Source organism: Drosophila miranda (genome assembly GCF_003369915.1).
Source record: "Drosophila miranda strain MSH22 chromosome Y unlocalized genomic scaffold, D.miranda_PacBio2.1 Contig_Y3_pilon, whole genome shotgun sequence".
NCBI lineage: Eukaryota > Metazoa > Arthropoda > Insecta > Diptera > Drosophilidae > Drosophila > Drosophila miranda.
Window position 1 is genome coordinate 5261215 of NW_022881625.1, and position 19470 is coordinate 5280684.

At 44.9% G+C, this 19470-nt stretch overlaps 2 protein-coding genes across 2 annotated transcripts; both read left to right on the forward strand.

The window, feature by feature from the left end:
• Positions 1-2455: 2455 nt before the first annotated feature.
• On the forward strand, positions 2456-4385 carry LOC117194668 (transient receptor potential cation channel protein painless-like; the record flags this gene model as incomplete). Its single annotated transcript, XM_033399181.1, has 2 exons — positions 2456-4243; positions 4311-4385. Coding segments are annotated over 2 exons (1863 nt in total), but the record flags the coding sequence as incomplete, so codon positions are not given.
• A 5056-nt stretch (positions 4386-9441) lies between these two features.
• On the forward strand, positions 9442-18471 carry LOC117194621 (transient receptor potential cation channel protein painless-like). The gene is made up of 3 exons (XM_033399148.1): positions 9442-9469; positions 16397-18228; positions 18296-18471. Exons 1-3 carry the CDS (start codon positions 9442-9444, stop codon positions 18446-18448), a joined length of 2013 nt encoding a protein of 670 aa, XP_033255039.1. The 3' UTR covers positions 18449-18471.
• Positions 18472-19470: the final 999 nt, after the last annotated feature.

Below are 19470 nucleotides of genomic sequence, written 5' to 3' on the forward strand. Positions count from 1 at the left end.
TCTGATCTAGCGGGACACAAGGGCGTAGTCCCAAAAGGGGTGCTAAATCAAAGTGATCTTTAATTCATTTTTTTTTTTGAAAATCTTGCCATTTTCATGGCTTTTGGAAGTTCCGGGGAGAATCGTGAAAGTCCCAGTACTGCCGCCTCGTCTGGGCTTAATTAAATTATTCGAAATTATCGAAACGTGCGGGGCACTGACTGACATCCCCCCAATTCTCCCACTCCACACACACCCCCCTCAAATCTTTTGTTGTGTGTTGTACGAGTACATGATGTAGGCCAGGCAATTGTTTATGAAGTGCACAGCGAGTACGAGTAGTACATATGTATATACCCAATATAGAGCATGTATATGCGATGCATGTGTGTGTATCCACTTTAGTTAAGTTAAGCATGTGTCCATGTGTTTGTGAGCTGTCCGTATTTCGGTGCCAGCTAAACATTTCTTGTATACAACTATATTTTGTTGCTTTTTATCTGCGGATGCCACTCGGAGGCGGTTCAGCATGAAGTCATGCTTGGTCTCAGCTCCAGCCTTATCTCCTCACGCATTCATCTTAATTACGAAGTTTTTATGATGACAATTTCGGTCCTGCGTTTCACTACAAGTCAAGTATATATTTCACTGTAAAAAAACTTCATTTGTAGATCAAGATTGTAGTTTTTTTCTGCCACACCCGAGTACTTTTTTCTTCATACTAGAATTTTTGGTTATTTCCCTTTGTTTTTCCAGTTTTAATGCCAAGTGTAAACAAAGCGTCTCGGGCCAGACCACTCCAGACTCCGTATACTCTGTGATTTCGACTGGTTTCCGTAGATGAAGCAAATGTTTAAGAGTTTAAGGGCAATTTGTATTTTCCGAAGCTTTTCGCAATAAGTATAGATTACCTTGACTACATCAATATTTCTGAAAGTAGTGCTCTTAATTGCTAGGGTCAGATGCGACTGAGAGAGGAGTTGCTCACTTTTGAAATCATTTGCTGTTAAGTTGTCTGTCTTAGTAAGACTTTGGGTCGAGCTTCAGCTTGGAGAAACAATGAAGTTGTGTGTCAATTGCTTGGGCAAATACTCGTACTCAGGTGGAAAAACAAATACCAGAATGGGAAGAGGTTAAGACGGGAGACAAGAAAATATAAAATAAAGGGCCAATTAAGGAAGGTGATTGTGCGATTCTGTTTATCTTATCAACGACAAATTTTGATCCCAGGGGCGTCATTTACAATCCTCAATTTGTTTGCATACTAAAGCAACATTAGCCGAAGAGCTACCTACAAAAGAGAAGACGATGTTTCCTGATTCCCAATTCGTGGGCTATTGATAAACAATCAGTTGGGGAATATTCAAATTAGCCAGGTCTCATGTGTGATTAGCCGATTTCTCACACATTTCAAGCATCAAAGCAGACAGCAGACAGAACGGAACAGAACAGAACAAAACACAACAGAGCGGAGAAGACGTTGAGCTGACGGCTGGAGGGATCAGATCCCACAGAAGAAGCCGCCTTGAAATTTACGAAAAGAGCCGCCTATAAATCGCAAGATTTCAGCACTGCCCAGGGCTTTATCTAAAGCTCCATTCGGAACAGCCTAACCAATTGATTGCTAATTGATATTGATGTGTCGATTATTTTATGATTATTCTTTATGATCGTTAAATTTTGATATACCAAAAGGCGAGCGAGATCGAACACCAAACTTGATTCAAATTTGTAGATCACTTTGAACAATCAAGCCACTCCCTGAGTACTTCTCAGGCCTTGTCTTACCTTGTCTTCAGTTGGATTGTTATAATTTAATAACTACACGGGAGGGCAAATTAAGTCTGTAGTTCGGGTACTACAAAAACCACTTAAAGACGCTTTCTTTAATTGCCCACAAAACGAAGATTTGGTTTTTATTTTTCGAGAAACCTGTGGGGTAGCTTTCGGCTGCGGATTAGGCTGTGACTGTGGCTCTGACTGTGGCTCTGCCTCCAGCTGCTGGCCAGCTCCATGGACAGACAGTCATTTGTATGAAAATCATCGTAGCAGGAAGCGTTGTCAAATACCGTTTGTTGCGGGGGTCGGTCCACTCTCATGCTTTTGTTTCGGCCATTTCAAGGTCTGTACAGAAACCGTCTGTTGGGTCAGACCTCCCTCCATTGACCAGAGCAGAGCTCTAACAATGCGGGTTCTGGCATAATTTTCTCAGAAACGGCATTAGAAGTTACTCATACGCAGCGTGGGTTGGATAAGATTAACGAAAGCCCACATAGACATAGCTCATCCTCCCCATTCTCACTTGACTCTTTGCAGACAGCAGGATGAGCTCTAACAACTGCGGTTTCATCGATCCGCAGGGCCAGTTGAGCGCAGCCCTCGCTAATCGGGACATACGGGAATTCCACACTGCCCTGGACAGCGGTTCCCAGGCCAATCGCCAGGACGATCGAGTGCCTCTCAGGTGGGCTCCTGCATTCAGCTGCTGCTCGAGTACGGAGCCTCTCCGAATTTGGTGGATCAGTGCGAGTTCACGCCCGTCCACCATGTTCTGAAGAATAGAAAGATTGAGGCAGGCTCTAAGCTGGAGCTGATCCGACTTTTCCTGAAACAACCACAGTTGGACATTGACAGCTATCGGAACGGGCAGGTACGCCAGATGCTGCGCGAGGCCGGAGCAGAGATCGACGGCGAGCGACTCCTCCGCACGCTGCGGGACGGAGACGAGAACCAGTTCGAGCAACAGTTCGCGGAGTACCACCAGAACGTCAGCGGAAACGCAGACAACCAATGCAATGCCAACCAGGAGGAGTATCAGTCCCTGCTGGCGGAGAGTATCAAGCGGGGCAAGCAGCGAGCCTTTGAGGCCATCCTCGAGACGGGCATCAACATTAATCCTTCAAAATTGAGCGACATCAGCCCCGTGGAGTTGGCCGTAATCTGGGGCAACCACAGGGCGCTAGAGAAGCTGTTGAAGCATCCGCAGCTGAGGCTGACATCGCATTCCAAGCTGCTGAACGCGGTTATCAGTCGCCTGGGTGAGCAGCCGCTGGACGACTTCTGTGACCACCAGCGCTGCTTCCAGCTGCTGCTCGAGAGCGATCGTGTGGACATCAATGAGGCGGACACGGCTGGCCTGGTGCCACTCTCCTATGCGGTCAAGTATCGCAACACAAAGGTGGCACAGGAGCTTCTACGGCAGGGAGCGTACATCGGGGCGAGAAGCGCGTTCGGAGATCTTCCCATACAGAAGATGGACCCGAAAGTGCTGGAGGAGCACTTCGATTCCTGCATCACCACCAACGGGGAGAAGCCCGGTGACCAGAGTTTCGAGATCATCATCAACTACAAGAATCTGATGAGACGCCAGCGAGAGCCCGGGCAGTCGGACAAGCGGAGCATTGGCCATCCTCACCAATTGGAGGACGAGATGACTCCAATCGCATACATCGCCGATTCCAAGGAGTTGCTTTACCTGCTGCAGCACCCGCTAATCTCGAGTTTCCTCTTCCTCAAGTGGCACCGCCTCTCGGTGATCTTCTATCTGAACTTTCTACTTTACTCTCTCTTCACTGCCTCCATTATCACGCATACGCTCCTTAAGTTCCACGAAAGCGACCACTCGGGCCTGACTGCCCTCTTCGGCCTGTTCTCTTGGATAGGGATTGTGTATCTCATGATCCGAGAGGTCATACAGCTTACCATGTCGCCGCTGCTGTACTTCAGGTCCATCACGAACCTGATGGAGGTGGCTCTCATTGTCTTGTCGATCCTAACCTGCATGGAAGCCAGCTACGACAAGGAGACGCAGCGCATACTGGCCGTCTTCACCATTCTGCTGGTGTCCGTGGAGTTCTGCCTGCTGGTTGGCTCCCTGCCAGTACTCTCAATTTCGACGCACATGCTCATGCTGCGCGCCGTCTCCAGCAGCTTCATCAAGAGCTTTGCTCTCTACTCGATCTTTGTGCTTACGTTTAGTCTGTGCTTCTATATACTGTTTGGCAAGCCCCAGGTGGATTCCTCCTCTCCGAAGGACAGCACGCCAGAGCCAGCAAAGGAGGGAGAAGATGATGGTCACTTCAACACATTCTCCGTGCCCATCGAGGCGCTTATCAAGACGATTGTGATGCTCACGGGAGAATTTGATGCCGGTGACGTAAAGTTTGACAGCGTCTACACTTACCTGATCTTCCTGCTCTTTGTATTCTTCATGACCATTGTGCTGTTCCATCTCCTGAATGGTCTGGCTGTCAGCGATACTCAGGTGGGTTTATATTTCCTTTTCTTCCTCGGCTTTATCCAACTGTTTTCTCCCCTCTCTTTTCCCACAGGCCATCAAGGCCCAGGCGGAACTGAACGGCGCCATTGTCCGCACCAATCTGCTGACCCGCTACGAGCAAGTTCTCACTGGCCGAGATGGACACGCTCAGACCTCATCGTCCCAGTTGAACAAAGGCAGTCGGTTCGCTCGAGGAAGACCATGAGCTAGTCACCGGTTCAATCGTAATTTTCTTCATGCTTTTCTTGAGTTTCACGCCCTCGTGGCATTTCCCACACTTGGGACCCCACTAGGCAGAAAAGCAAGAGAAAATCTTCACTGATGAATCGCCTGATCGGATCGGATGGGCTGTTATATACTCACAACACATACTCATTGGCCGCATTTGCGAATCGCTGGGCTGTGAACAAGCTTTAATTGAAAGAGTGTCGGCACTTCGGTGTGCCAAAGATACATATCTTTACCCCTTGAATCAGCTCGTGTTGATTTTTCTGCCGTGCATTGCACTTTTGAGCTCAGGTCCTAAACGAGAGTCACACACCACACACATGCACGTTATTATCATTATCATCATCATTATGATAATGACTGTGAGCGAACGAATGCTGATGAAGCCTCATTGTCAATGTCGAAAGTTATGGGATTGGTTAAGGAAACCCAAGGTGGGATATGAAAAGTATTGCGTTCTGCTCTGGCATAGGATCCCAGCTTTAATATAAGGGGGATTCCCCTTCCAAGCAACGATGCGACAATCAACGGACATTGATTAACAACTGTATGTACATATGCATCTATAGTGGGTACACAGCAAGGCAGGCGCGATTAGATACAGGCCAGCGCCGAGCAGCGTAGAAACCCAGTACCCTGCCACCCTCCGAGGGAAACAGAGAGCGATGAAGGGGATCTGTGTGTGCGTATCCAATGAATTAATATTTCATTCTAGAACGCAGTTGTCTGCGTTAGTTGGGCACACACACACATAGTACATATATGCTGGCAGCGTTCCCATTCAATCTACTCGACGGCTGATGCACGCCAGTAGCCCCCGCTGGAAACTTCCGCAGATTCTGGAACGCAGAGGATGCGGGCTATCGGCGACAGGGGAATACTACTAAGCAGAAAGAGAAGGCGAGTTCATATTATTGCAAATTTAATGCAAGAAAAATAAAGAGAGTGGAGTGGGCGATGCCAAAGGCAGAAGAAAGAAAGGCCGTAAACCAAAAGAAGGCCTATCTCGCTCTCTCTCGTGGGAATTGACTTTGAATTTCGAATATTTCGGTATCTATTTTCATTGCGGCCAAAAACGGAGAGACGATTCCGTGTATTGCGATGCCAGCATCAACGAAAATAGATGCCCAAATGGAAGTGCAAACATCTCTGAAGGGAGGGGTGGAGTGTCGGGCGTGTGGCCGTGTGTCTTCTGTCAGTGTGTGATTGGATACTGCTTGCTGCTTTCTGCTCGATGGCTGCCCCTAGAGCACGAGGTGCAGGCGTATCTGGAACACCAGCTGCTCGACGGTCTTCTTCAGGAGCGCCGCCAGGGACAGGATGAATCCCAGGAGGCTGAGGGAGAACAGCCAGGGCGTGGTCATGAGCACGGCAAAGAAGACGAGCTGGCATTGGCCATGCGCCACAGCAACTGGCGCTGGATGGTGCGCAGCTTGAACTTGCTGTTCCACAATCGGTGGCGCTTCGAGCCGACGGTTTCGTTGAAGCCCAGGGTGTTGTCGACCAGCCCGAGCACCGCGCAGCACAGCAGTTGCAGCACCAGCAGCACGACCTTGACCACATCTGTGGCACAGCATTGAATCTGCAAGGGAGCCGGGGGTAAGTTATGTCCTGGGGGAAGGGGAGTCTGGGCTGCTGCCGCTCACCCATCTGAATCCCCCATCGGAGGGATGGTGGGGGGTGAGCGTGACCTATTGGACCCATTGGGCGGGACAGCAGAGGACTGGTGTGGATTTGGCCTAGGAAGGGCATCGCATTGAGTCCATTCTTGTCGGCGGAACCTTCGGGGGGACCTGCAGCCCCGGCTGCTGCTGCTGCTGCTGGTCGGTAAAGACGAAGGATCCCATGGATCCGAAAATACCCCGCGAGCGGGTGAATGGGGAACGTGGATTGTTAATAGTTGGATTCATCTTATTCCAGCACCTGTGAGGAAATATTCGTTCATGGGCTTTGTTTTGTATTTGTATTTTTATTTACTTTATGTTCCCTGTGCTTTCGATATTTGCTGCCGTTCTCTGTGTTGTGCCGCTCTCTCCAGATATTCGTACTGAATGATTTCCAGAGCCAGTTCTGAACGGCTCCAAGTGATAGTTCAGGGCCCACTTCGATGTTGTGTTTCGAATCACAGGTCAGGTGACGTACTTTCCCTGGGCAGAGCTGCGACTTGCAATAGTTGATCGGCTTTGTTGGTTTGGGATAGGACTTGCGATAAATACCATGCCACCATACTCCTTGTTGTGGCCGAAATGTTGGCTACCATTCTGGGATTAAGGAGCTAAGGGTTAAGGGTTAAGGAGAGTGGGGGAGGGGGGGGGGGGTATATTTTTGCTTGGCTTTACATCTTCCTTAAGCTGCTGTTTTGTGTCACAGCCAACCTGTCATTTGTACATTGAATTGCTGCTCGAGAGGTCTCTTTGGAGTCCTCTGTTCCCCGTGTACAAATTTACATAAAATCACAGGAAGCACTTAGGATTAATAGGGGCACTCATCCCCCTCTACTCCCTCTCCCCGTTTTGGTGGTATCATGGGTTAAGCATTTTCTGTGTTCGGCATTCAATTTGTGGCTTGATTTCTTACCTTTTATGATGCGCTATACGGCTGTAATCCATGTAGGACATGCACTTTGTTTATCCATTCAAAGGCGCTAAAGAGGGTAGTCCTGTAATCCAAAAGGGCATCCAGTATATCCAGAGCGAAGGTTAATCCATTCGATGGAGCGCTCAAGCAGACCAGCCAGGCGGTTGACCAGAAGCTTAACGAGGCTTTAAATTTCCAAGAGGCCGCCAGCCGGCAAGTGTCATTGCAGTCCCTCCAGTCCAGTTTTTTCCCAAACTGTGCGACGTGAATAACTTTGATGATTTCTTGGCCCAAAGGCGCCCACACAATATAAATACTCCTCCCTTTTTTGTCAATAAGTTTATTTTCAGTCGTTACATTTACGAATAACAGGCGAGTTTTTCTACTCAAATCAAATATTAAAATTAAAAAAACGAAACAGTTATTGGTTGATGTCCTTCAGCTTCTCTGGATCAGTCTACTCAAGCCAAATCAAATATTAAAATTAAGAAACGAAACAGTTATTGGTTGATGTCCTTCAGCTTCTCTGCATCCGTCTTGGCGGCCCACAAGCGGCACCCAATTTTTTTATAGTCATCGCTGCACATGACTATCGCCCTCAAATACTCGGCCGGCACCCCAGTTTCCTCTGATAGTCTTAACATGGTCACTTTTTTTTCCTTAAAAACGGCAGCAATTTTTTGCATTGTCTTCGAATTCCTTGAAACCATACCTCTTATTGCTGTGTAATGTTGGTTCATTACGTGGTTTCCCAAGGTGCTCAACCTTCCAATCATTTTGCCGCATAGTTTGCACTTGCAGCCATGCACGGGGGGCGAAGCCTTAGGGGAAATCGGTGTTTTCAAATTGTCCTTTCCACTTTCAGTACTAAGAATGTCTTCAGTAAACATGTCTGGAGAATTAAGAAGTTATTATATGTATTTTTTTAAAACTTTACTTATTTACCTAAGTCCGGATCCTCCCGAACCTCCTGCTCCTGCTTCTCCTCCACGTGGTGCACTGGCTCAGACGAATCATATATTTCATCAGAAATAGTACACTCCATATCATTGACTGTATAATCAGAAATATTGTGAATATTGTCAGATATGTTGTCAATATTCTCCTCAATATCGTGAGTTGTGGCCGACTCCTCCGTATGACCGTGCATATTGTTGTCCATATCCTCAATATCCTGAGTTGTGGCCGACTCCTCCGTATCACCGTTCACATTGTCAATATCCTCAATATCGTGAGTTGTGGCCGACTCCTCCGTATCACCGTTGTCAATATCAATATGTCCTCAATATCATGAGATATCATCAGAACAGAAATATTCTGCACCGGAGTAACAGGCTCAGCATACTTCGCGTGCGTCTTCCCCGCTGAATGGAATACATTATTAGAAGAATATAATATAAATTTAACTAATTTACTTACCTTTACGTTGATGGTCCAGAAAAAAAAGTACAAATTAATCACTCCTGCTGCACTTATGTCGCAAACTTGGGATCCACCGAACGACAACGTCATGTTGGCAATTTCCTGTGCTTTCGGGCTTTGCACTTTCCGGCCTTGCAGATGGTCCCAGTATATCCTGCATAATACATTAACAAGGGCACTGTCCACCCCGTCAATTCTTACACCTCCCAAATTAATGTACATCTTTGTCTTATTTTGTGTTCTTTATTTATGTTTTAAATAACGGGGCATGTATGGTTTTGGTATTTACTCATCGATAGTATTATAAGAAATACCAATGTACTGGATATGCCCACACACATAGAATCGAATACGACGATCAAGAAGTAAGAACGTTTACAGATATTTTGTCGCTATACGATACGGACCGATAAATATCACATAATTCCGCGTCTAGTTTCCTGATTTCAACATGTATACAAATAAAAATAAAATAATTGTAAGGCAACATATATTAACCCTAACCGATCGAGATATTATACTGCAATTAGTTTTATGCGATATTATACTGCGATATGATACTGCGATAGGTTTTATGCGATATTATACTGCGAGTTATTCGACGATCGACAAAAATAGAGAAAAGAGTGAAATAAGTTAATAAGAGTAACCCAAGAACAGCGCCAAGATGGATAAAAAGATAGATTCAGAAATGCATAAATTGTCGTGTTTCGATGAGGACATAAAGGAACTCAATCGGTTCGAGCCGTATCAGGACATAGAGGAAGATATGTTCGAGCCGTCGCAATTGTCGTGTTTCGATGAGGACATAAATGAACTCAATATGTTGGAGCCGTCGCAATTGTCGTGTTTCGATGAGGACATAAATGAACTCAATCTGTTCGAACCGTATCAGGACAAAGAGGCAGAGGAACATCTGCCGTGTGGACCGCTGGACCGGCTGGTTAGTAAGAAGTATGGATGTTGACGACGACGACACTGAAGGTGAGTAGATTGTGGCAATTACATTGGAGCAGGTGAATCAGACTTTTCTTCCTCCAGGTATCGTCGGTAACGATGATCTGGTCAACGATATTGGTCGCCTTCAAGCGAGCAATGAATGGCACAAAGGTACAGGCCCCCGAAAATCTGGTAACGGACGCATTGGAAGAACTGGAAATGCAAGGAAACATAATGAATGGACGCATTAACATGACTGTAAATTTACAGAAACTAAGCGACTCAGAATTTTCCATTTACATGGATGAGTATCACATGCCGTGGTACCAATATGCAAAAAAAAAGGACCGGTACATAAATGGAAAATTCTTGCAGTCGCTGCAATCCCAATTAACGGGAATGAAATTCATTATTTGTATTTCCACATTTGTCCCGATTCCAAAACATCTGCACTAGGCAGGAATGCGGTCAAGGAAGGACTCGATTTAGTATTGAGGGAGGTTGAGAGTGGGGGCTTGTCAAGTCAACTGTTGGCAGATGGATCCGACCACTGCTTGGCAAATTCCATGCCGTGCAAAAGTGTAAGGGGAAATTCCCCATATTGTGGGATCTGCCCCACTTCAAAAAGGTTTTCCTAAAAAATGATATACATGAGGATGTGTTGTTGTCAAATATGTATGTCAAGGAATACAGGAAAGAAAATTACAAGAGTATCTTTGAGGCTACGAAGTCGGTAGACAACTTGCCCGACTACCTAATGTCTGATAAAGTTAAAGAAATCATTAAAAATGAAATAATGAACTTATTACGCGCTGTTGAAAAACATTTCGAATTTAGAAACGAACCAATATGTTTTAACAACATGAACAGCAATACCTTCGAGGAACGTGGCAAGCATTTATCAACAATTTTTATAAACATAATGAAAGTATCGCTTAAAGAAGATTTCAACAGAAACCCAGTATATTATGCTACAACTGTAGTGTTCATGGCTCTCCAAATAATGGACCAAAAAATTAAATTATTAAATAAGACGTTAGAAAATATTTTTTAGTATGTAGTATAATTATATTAATTTTAATAATAATAACAATAATAATAATAATAATAATTTGTTTTTTATTTTATGTAGTATGTATTATACATGTACTATACATAATTAATGTATTTTCAGCTGTAGAATGTAGAATATTTTCAGCCTGTACAAGATTTTCAGCTGTAGAATGTAGAATATTTCAGCCTGTACAAGATTTTCAGCTGTAGAAGCCTGTACAAGATTTTCAGCTGTAGAATGTAGAATATTTTCAGCCTGTACAAGATTTTCAGCTGTAGAATGTAGAATATTTCAGCCTGTACAAGATTTTCAGCTGTAGAAGCCTGTACAAGATTTTCAGCTGTAGAATGTAGAATATTTTCAGCCTGTACAAGATTTTCAGCTGTAGAATGTAGAATATTTCAGCCTGTACAAGATTTTCAGCTGTAGAAGCCTGTACAAGATTTTCAGCTGTAGAATGTAGAATATTTTCAGCCTGTACAAGATTTTCAGCTGTAGAATGTAGAATATTTCAGCCTGTACAAGATTTTCAGCTGTAGAAGCCTGTACAAGATTTTCAGCTGTAGAATGTAGAATATTTTCAGCCTGTACAAGATTTTCAGCTGTAGAATGTAGAATATTTCAGCCTGTACAAGATTTTCAGCTGTAGAAGCCTGTACAAGATTTTCAGCTGTAGAATGTAGAATATTTTCAGCCTGTACAAGATTTTCAGCTGTAGAATGTAGAATATTTCAGCCTGTACAAGATTTTCAGCTGTAGAAGCCTGTACAAGATTTTCAGCTGTAGAATGTAGAATATTTCAGCCTGTACAAGATTTTCAGCTGTAGAAGCCTGTACAAGATTTTTAGCTGTAGTGTTCAATTTTTGTTTGTTGTTTGATTGATTTTTGAATTGATTGTTGTTGTTTGATTGATTTTGTTGTTCTGAAGGCTTGATCCACCGGTGACCAGGGACGCAGGATGGCTCTTAGCTATAGTATTTATTGTACGAGTAATAATCAACTAGCACAGCACTAGCATTTAACCCGTATTCAGAGCAGACTGTAAGTTTAAGTTAGTCTGAAATTGTTTTTATTAACATACGAATAATGAAATTAAACAAAACCCTTAATAATTTGTTGTCAGTAAGTAAGTAGTATATAATGGTTATATAGACAGTAAATATTGTATAAACGAATATCTTTACTGTATGTACCATTTTGTACCAGAGTAAATATTTTGTAATTGCAAATGTTAGATTTATGCATTCTTGAATTTTCATTTCTTTTTCTTTTCGTTATAATAGTTTTATTATCTTTAATTGGTTTTCTGTTTTCTGTTTTCGTTTTGTTTTTTTTTTGCATTTGATATGATTCGGTTTAAAATGTGTGTGTTGTTTACGCACATATTATGGTTAATGGTTCTTAATCATGTTCGTTACTCTTTTATTACCCTTTTTTTATATCTTTTGTTTTATAAATTAATCTTTAGCTAAGCTGAGGAGCGTTCGTATCGGATCAAATCAATCAAAAGTTGATGGGTCTAAGGGGATAGCTAACGAGGCAGTCAATGGCAATGGCAATGGAAATCCAAATGGAAATTTATGCAAACCATGCGGCAAAACTAAAAAAAAAAACTAAACTAAAAACGCAGAATCATAGACGAGGGGGAACGTTGTGAGTATGGCTCTCCTCCGGCAGACGCCTCTACAGAAAATCAGTCTGAGCGTGACGTCGGGCGCTGCGTAGCCACTGCAAATTGATTTGTTCCTTTTGGCTATAAAAATTATCTGATCTAGCGGGACACAAGGGCGTAGTCCCAAAAGGGGTGCTAAATCAAAGTGATCTTTAATTAATTTTTTTTTTGAAAATCTTGCCATTTTCAGGGCTTTTGGAAGTTCCGGGGAGAATCGTAAAAGTCCCAGTACTGCCGCCTCGTCTGGGCTTAATTAAATTATTCGAAATTATCGAAACGTGCGGGGCACTGACTGACATCCCCCCCAATTCTCCCACTCCACACACACCCCCTCAAATCTTTTGTTGTGTGTTGTACGAGTACATGATGTAGGCCAGCCAATTGTTTATGAAGTGCACAGCGAGTACGAGTAGTACATATGTATATACCCAATATAGAGCATGTATATGCGATGCATGTGTGTGTATCCACTTTAGTTAAGTTAAGCATGTGTCCATGTGTTTGTGAGCTGTCCGTATTTCGGTGCCAGCTAAACATTTCTTGTATAAAACTATATTTTGTTGCTTTTTATCTGCGGATGCCACTCGGAGGCGGTTCAGCATGAAGTCATGCTTGGTCTCAGCTCCAGCCTTATCTCCTCACGCATTCATCTTAATTACGAAGTTTTTATGATGACAATTTCGGGCCTGCGTTTCACCACAAGTCAAGTATATATTTCACTGTAAAAAAACTTAATTTGTAGATCAAGATTGTAGTTTTTTTCTGCCACACCCGAGTACTTTTTTCTTCATACTAGAATTTTTGGTTATTTCCCTTTGTTTTCCAGTTTTAATGCCAAGTGTAAACAAAGCGTCTCGGGCCAGACCATCGCCTGTTGTTCATTAAGTGCAGCAAAACGCTGAGAATGCATAAAAAAAACGAGGGGGAACGTTGTGAGTTGCTGCGGAGACCGCAACTCTACATTTATACCCGATACTGCAAATTGATTTCTTGCTTTTGGCTACAAAAATTATCCGATCTGATTCAGATTCAGCAATCTGATAGATATGGTCATTATCTATGATTTTGCGTTTTTAGTTTTCTCGAATCTGCAATATTGTGGATGCAACAGATTTTCGTCCTTTGTGTAGGCGGAAGAGGGTGGGACGAAATTTTGAGATATGTGTTTTATAGTGAGATCTAACAGGAGTGCGGATACCAAATTTGGTTACTCTAGCGTTAATAGTCTCTGAGATTTGTGGATGCCCCAGATTTTCGTCCTTTGCGGGGGCGGAAGGGGGGGTGGCGAAATTTTGACACAAAACGGTCAAGGTCCGATATCACAGGAGTGTGGATACCAAATTTGGTTGCTCTAGCTCTTATGGGTTCTGAGATCCTTGAACTCATATTTTGCAATTGGCAAAACCGACCATGAAACCTGTGTGTTAGAGAGAGACAGAGCGAGAAAGAATGAAATTGTTTTCTTGATTCTGGCTATAATAATTATACGATCTGGTTCAGAATTTGCCCTCTAGAAGATATAGTCACCTTCTACGATTCTGCGTTTTTGGTTTTCTCGTATCGTCCAAATTGTGGATGCCACAGATTTTCGCCCTTTGTGGGAGCGGAAGGGGGCGGGGCAAAGTTTTGAAATTTTCTTGTAGCAGTGACATATCACAGAAGTCTGGATCCAAAACATCGTTGCTATAGCTCTTATAGTCTTTGAGCACTAGGCGCTTAAGGGGACGGACAGACGGACAGACGGACGGACGGACAAACGGACAGACAGACATGGCTCAATCGACTCGGCTATTGATGCTGATCAAGAATATTTATACTTTATGGGGTCGGAAACGATTCCTTCTGGACGTTACACACATCCACTTTGACCACAAATCTAATATACCCCAATACTCATTTTGAGTATCGGGTATAATAATTCCATAAATTGGATAAACAATCCAAGCACAGCTTGCCAAAAAACAGACTTTATGGACAAGCAATTTAGTTTAGTGTTTCTCTGCTCTCCTCCTCCCACGCAGCTAGAGGGTCTCTCGATCTGATCACATCACGTGTTCGGGAAGGGTATGGTAAAATATCATGTGAGAATGTTATAGCAGTGTAAGACAGTACGTATATAGTATAAATTATTGACAGACGATCGGAGAAACGCGGCTGATCCTGTGCAGCTGGACATATACATATTCAGTTTATCGCGTTAAAAACTTTACATTAATCACGTCTGTCCCCCTTCTACTTACTCTTTCCGAAGTGTTGTCATTTGCTGATTTCACTTTTGCAGCTGCACCAACACAAAGAACTTTAGTAGAGGATTCGGTGTGCAGCTCAGAGCCAATTTTGTTGGGCAATTCCTAGGCTCCAGCTCTATCAGTCTCCAAATTCCAGATGTTCCCACAGACAGAAAGAAGAACAGGGCTGAAAGGTTTATAAATATAAATTCACTCAAAGAAAAAATGAGAAGTCGAAACAGTTTTCGAATCGCGAATGAAGATAATCTCATTATTATTTTTCTTTTAAATCTAGTAATAATGTCGTTGGACTTCCTTTCCTTTGTGACACACTTTATTCTCAAATTCCAGAGTGATACGAGAAGGGGGAATAAAATTCCACTCCAGACTCCGTATACTCTGTGATTTCGACTGGTTTTCGTAGATGAAGCAAATGTTTAAGAGTTTAAGGGCAATTTGTATTTTCCGAAGCTTTTCGCAATAAGTATAGATTACCTTGACTACATCAATATTTCTGAAAGTAGTGCTCTTAATTGCTAGGGTCAGATGCGACTGAGAGAGGAGTTGCTCACTTTTGAAATCATTTGCTGTTAAGTTGTCTGTCTTAGTAAGACTTTGGGTCGAGCTTCAGCTTGGACAAACAATGAAGTTGTGTGTCAATTGCTTGGGCAAATACTCGTACTCAGGTGGAAAAACAAATACCAGAATGGGGAAGAGGTTAAGACGGGATACAAGAAAATATCAAATAAAGGGCCAATTAAGGAAGGTGATTGTGCGATTCTGTTTATCTTATCAACGACAAATTTTGATCCCAGGGGCGTCATTTACAATCCTCAATTTGTTTGCATACTAAAGCAACATTAGCCGAAGAGCTACCTACAAAAGAGAAGACGATGTTTCCTGATTCCCAATTCGTGGGCTATTGATAAACAATCAGTTGGGGAATATTCAAATTAGCCAGGTCTCATGTGTGATTAGCCGATTTCTCACACATTTCAAGCATCAAAGCAGACAGCAGACAGAACGGAACAGAACAGAACAAAACACAACAGAGCGGAGAAGACGTTGAGCTGACGGCTTGAGGGATCAGATCCCACAGAAGAAGCCGCCTTGAAATTTACGAAAAGAGCCGCTTATAAATCGCAAGATTTCAGCACTGCCCAGGGCTTTATCTAAAGCTCCATTCGGAACAGCCTAACCAATTGATTGCTAATTGATATTGATGTGTCGATTATTTTATGATTATTCCTTATGATCGTTAAATTTTGATATACCAAAAGGCGAGCGAGATCGAACACCAAACTTGATTCAAATTTGTAGATCTTTTTGAACAATCAAGCCACTCCCTGAGTACTTCTCAGGCCTTGTCTTACCTTGTCTTCAGTTGGATTGTTATAATTTAATAACTACACGGGAGGGCAAATTAAGTCTGTAGTTCGGGTACCACAAAAACCACTTAAAGACGCTTTCTTTAATTGCCCCCAAAACGAAGATTTGGTTTTTATTTTTCGAGAAACCTGTGGGGTAGATTTCGGCTGCGGATTAGGCTGTGACTGTGGCTCTGACTGTGGCTCTGCCTCCAGCTGCTGGCCAGCTCCATGGACAGACAGTCATTTGTATGAAAATCATCGTAGCAGGAAGCGTTGTCAAATACCGTTTGTTGCGGGGGTCGGTCCACTCTCATGCTTTTGTTTCGGCCATTTCAAGGTCTGTACAGAAACCGTCTGTTGGGTCAGACCTCCCTCCATTGACCAGAGCAGAGCTCTAACAATGCGGGTTCTGGCATAATTTTCTCAGAAACGGCATTAGAAGTTACTCATACGCAGCGTGGGTTGGATAAGATTAACGAAAGCCCACATAGACATAGCTCATCCTCCCCATTCTCACTTGACTCTTTGCAGACAGCTGAATGAGCTCTAACAACTGCGGTTTCATCGATCCGCAGGGCCAGTTGAGCGCAGCCCTCGCTAATCGGGACATACGGGAATTCCACACTGCCCTGGACAGCGGTTCCCAGGCCAATCGCCAGGACGATCGAGTGCCTCTCAAGTGGGCTCCTGCATTCAGCTGCTGCTCGAGTACGGAGCCTCTCCGAATTTGGTGGATCAGTGCGAGTTCACGCCCCTCCACCATGTTCTGAAGAATAGAAAGATTGAGGCAGGCACTAAGCTGGAGCTGATCCGACTTTTCCTGAAACAACCACAGTTGGACATTGACAGCTATCGGAACGGGCAGGTACGCCAGATGCTGCGCGAGGCCGGAGCAGAGATCGACGGCGAGCGACTCCTCCGCACGCTGCGGGACGGAGACGAGAACCAGTTCGAGCAACAGTTCGCGGAGTACCACCAGAACGTCAGCGGAAACGCAGACAACCAATGCAATGCCAACCAGGAGGAGTATCAGTCCCTGCTGGCGGAGAGTATCAAGCGGGGCAAGCAGCGAGCCTTTGAGGCCATCCTCGAGACGGGCATCAACATTAATCCTTCAAAATTGAGCGACATCAGCCCCGTGGAGTTGGCCGTAATCTGGGGCAACCACAGGGCGCTAGAGAAGCTGTTGAAGCATCCGCAGCTGAGGCTGACATCGCATTCCAAGCTGCTGAACGCGGTTATCAGTCGCCTGGGTGAGCAGCCGCTGGACGACTTCTGTGACCACCAGCGCTGCTTCCAGCTGCTGCTCGAGAGCGATCGTGTGGACATCAATGAGGCGGACAAGGCTGGCCTGGTGCCACTCTCCTATGCGGTCAAGTATCGCAACACAAAGGTGGCACGGGATTTTCTACGGCAGGGAGCGTACATCGGGGCGAGAAGCGCGTTCGGAGATCTTCCCATACAGAAGATGGACCCGAAAGTGCTGGAGGAGCACTTCGATTCCTGCATCACCACCAACGGGGAGAAGCCCGGTGACCAGAGTTTCGAGATCATCATAAACTACAAGAATCTGATGAGACGCCAGCGAGAGCCCGGGCGGTCGGACAAGCGGAGCATTGGCCATCCTCACCAATTGGAGGACGAGATGACTCCAATCGCATACATCGCCGATTCCAAGGAGCTGCGTTACCTGCTGCAGCACCCGCTAATCCCGAGTTTCCTGTTCCTTAAGTGGCACCGCCTCTCGGTGATCTTCTATCTGAACTTTCTACTTTACTCTCTCTTCACTGCCTCCATTATCACGCATACGCTCCTTAAGTTCCACGAAAGCGACCACACGGGCCTGACTGCCCTCTTCGGCCTGTTCTCTTGGATAGGGATTGTGTATCTCATGATCCGAGAGGTCGTACAGCTTGCCATGTCGCCGCTGCTGTACTTCAGGTCCATCACGAACCTGATGGAGGTGGCTCTCATTGTCTTGTCGATCCTAACCTGCATGGAAGCCAGCTACGACAAGGAGACGCAGCGCATACTGGCCGTCTTCACCATTCTGCTGGTGTCCGTGGAGTTCTGCCTGCTGGTTGGCTCCCTGCCAGTACTCTCAATTTCGACGCACATGCTCATGCTGCGCGCCGTCTCCAGCAGCTTCATCAAGAGCTTTGCTCTCTACTCGATCTTTGTGCTTACGTTTAGTCTGTGCTTCTACATACTGTTTGGCAAGCCCCAGGTGGATTCCTCCTCTCCGAAGAACAGCACGCCAGAGCCAGCAAAGGAGGGAGAAGATGAGAGTCACTTCAACACATTCTCCGTGCCCATCGAGGCGCTCATCAAGACGATTGTGATGCTCACGGGAGAATTTGATGCCGGTGACATAAAGTTTGACAGCGTCTACACTTACCTGATCTTCCTGCTCTTTGTGTTCTTCATGACCATTGTGCTGTTCAATCTCCTGAATGGTCTGGCTGTCAGCGATACTCAGGTGGGTTTATATTTCCTTTTCTTCCTCGGCTTTATCCAACTGTTTTCTCCCCTCTCTTTTCCCACAGGCCATCAAGGCCCAGGCGGAACTGAACGGCGCCATTGTCCGAACCAATCTGCTGACCCGCTACGAGCAAGTTCTCACTGGCCGAGATGGACACGCTCAGACCTCATCGTCCCAGTTGAACAAAGGCAGTCGGTTCGCTCGAGAAAGACCATGAGCTAGTAACCGGCTCAATCGTAATTTTCTTCATGCTTTTCTTGAGTTTCACGCCCTCGCGGCTTTTCCCACACTTGGGACCCCACTAGGCAGAAAAGCGAAAGGAGAGAAAATCTTCACTGATGAATCGCCTGATCGGATCGGATGGGCTGTTATATACTCACAACACATACTCATTGGCCGCATTTGCGAATCGCTGGGCTGTGAACAAGCTTTAATTGAAAGAGTGTCGGCACTTCGGTGTGCCAAAGATACATATCTTTACCCCTTGAATCAGCTCGTGGTGATTTTTCTGCCGTGCATTGCACTTTTGAGCTCAGGTCCTAAACGAGAGTCACACACCACACACATGCACGTAATTATCATTATCATCATCATTATGATAATGACTGTGAGCGAACGAATGCTGATGAAGCCTCATTGTCAATGTCGAAAGTTATGGGATTGGTTAAGGAAACCCAAGGTGGGATATGAAAAGTATTGCGTTCTGCTCTGGCATAGGATCCCAGCTTTAATATAAGGGGGATTCCGCTTCCAAGCAACGATGCGACAATCAACGGACATTGATTAACAACTGTATGTACATATGCATCTACAGTGGGTACACAGCAAGGCAGGCGCGATTAGATACAGGCCAGCGCCGAGCAGCGTAGACACCCAGTACCCTGCCACCCTCCGAGGGAAACAGAGAGCGATGAAGGGGGATCTGTGTGTGCGTATCCAATGAATTAATATTTCATTCTAGAACGCAGTTGTCTGCGTTAGTTGGGCACACACACACATAGTACATATATGCTGGCAGCGTTCCCATTCAATCTACTCGACGGCTGATGCACGCCAGTAGCCCCCGCTGGAAACTTCCGCAGATTCTGGAACGCAGAGGATGCGGGCTATCGGCGACAGGGGTATACTACTAAGCAGAAAGAGAAGGCGAGTTCATATTATTGCCAATTTAATGCAAGAAAAATAAAGAGAGTGGAGTGGGCGATGCCAAAGGCAGAAGAAAGAAAGGCCGAAAACCAA

What these genes read in the sequence shown, in the direction of transcription:
- LOC117194621 (XM_033399148.1), top strand. Translation starts at nt 9,442, where the DNA reads ATGGATGTTGACGACGACGACACTGAAG. An exon ending in TGACGACGACGACACTGAAG is followed by an intron (nt 9,470 to 16,396) that starts GTGAGTAGATTG and finishes AGCGGTTCCCAG; the next exon opens with GCCAATCGCCAGGACGATCG. An exon ending in TGGCTGTCAGCGATACTCAG is followed by an intron (nt 18,229 to 18,295) that starts GTGGGTTTATAT and finishes CTTTTCCCACAG; the next exon opens with GCCATCAAGGCCCAGGCGGA.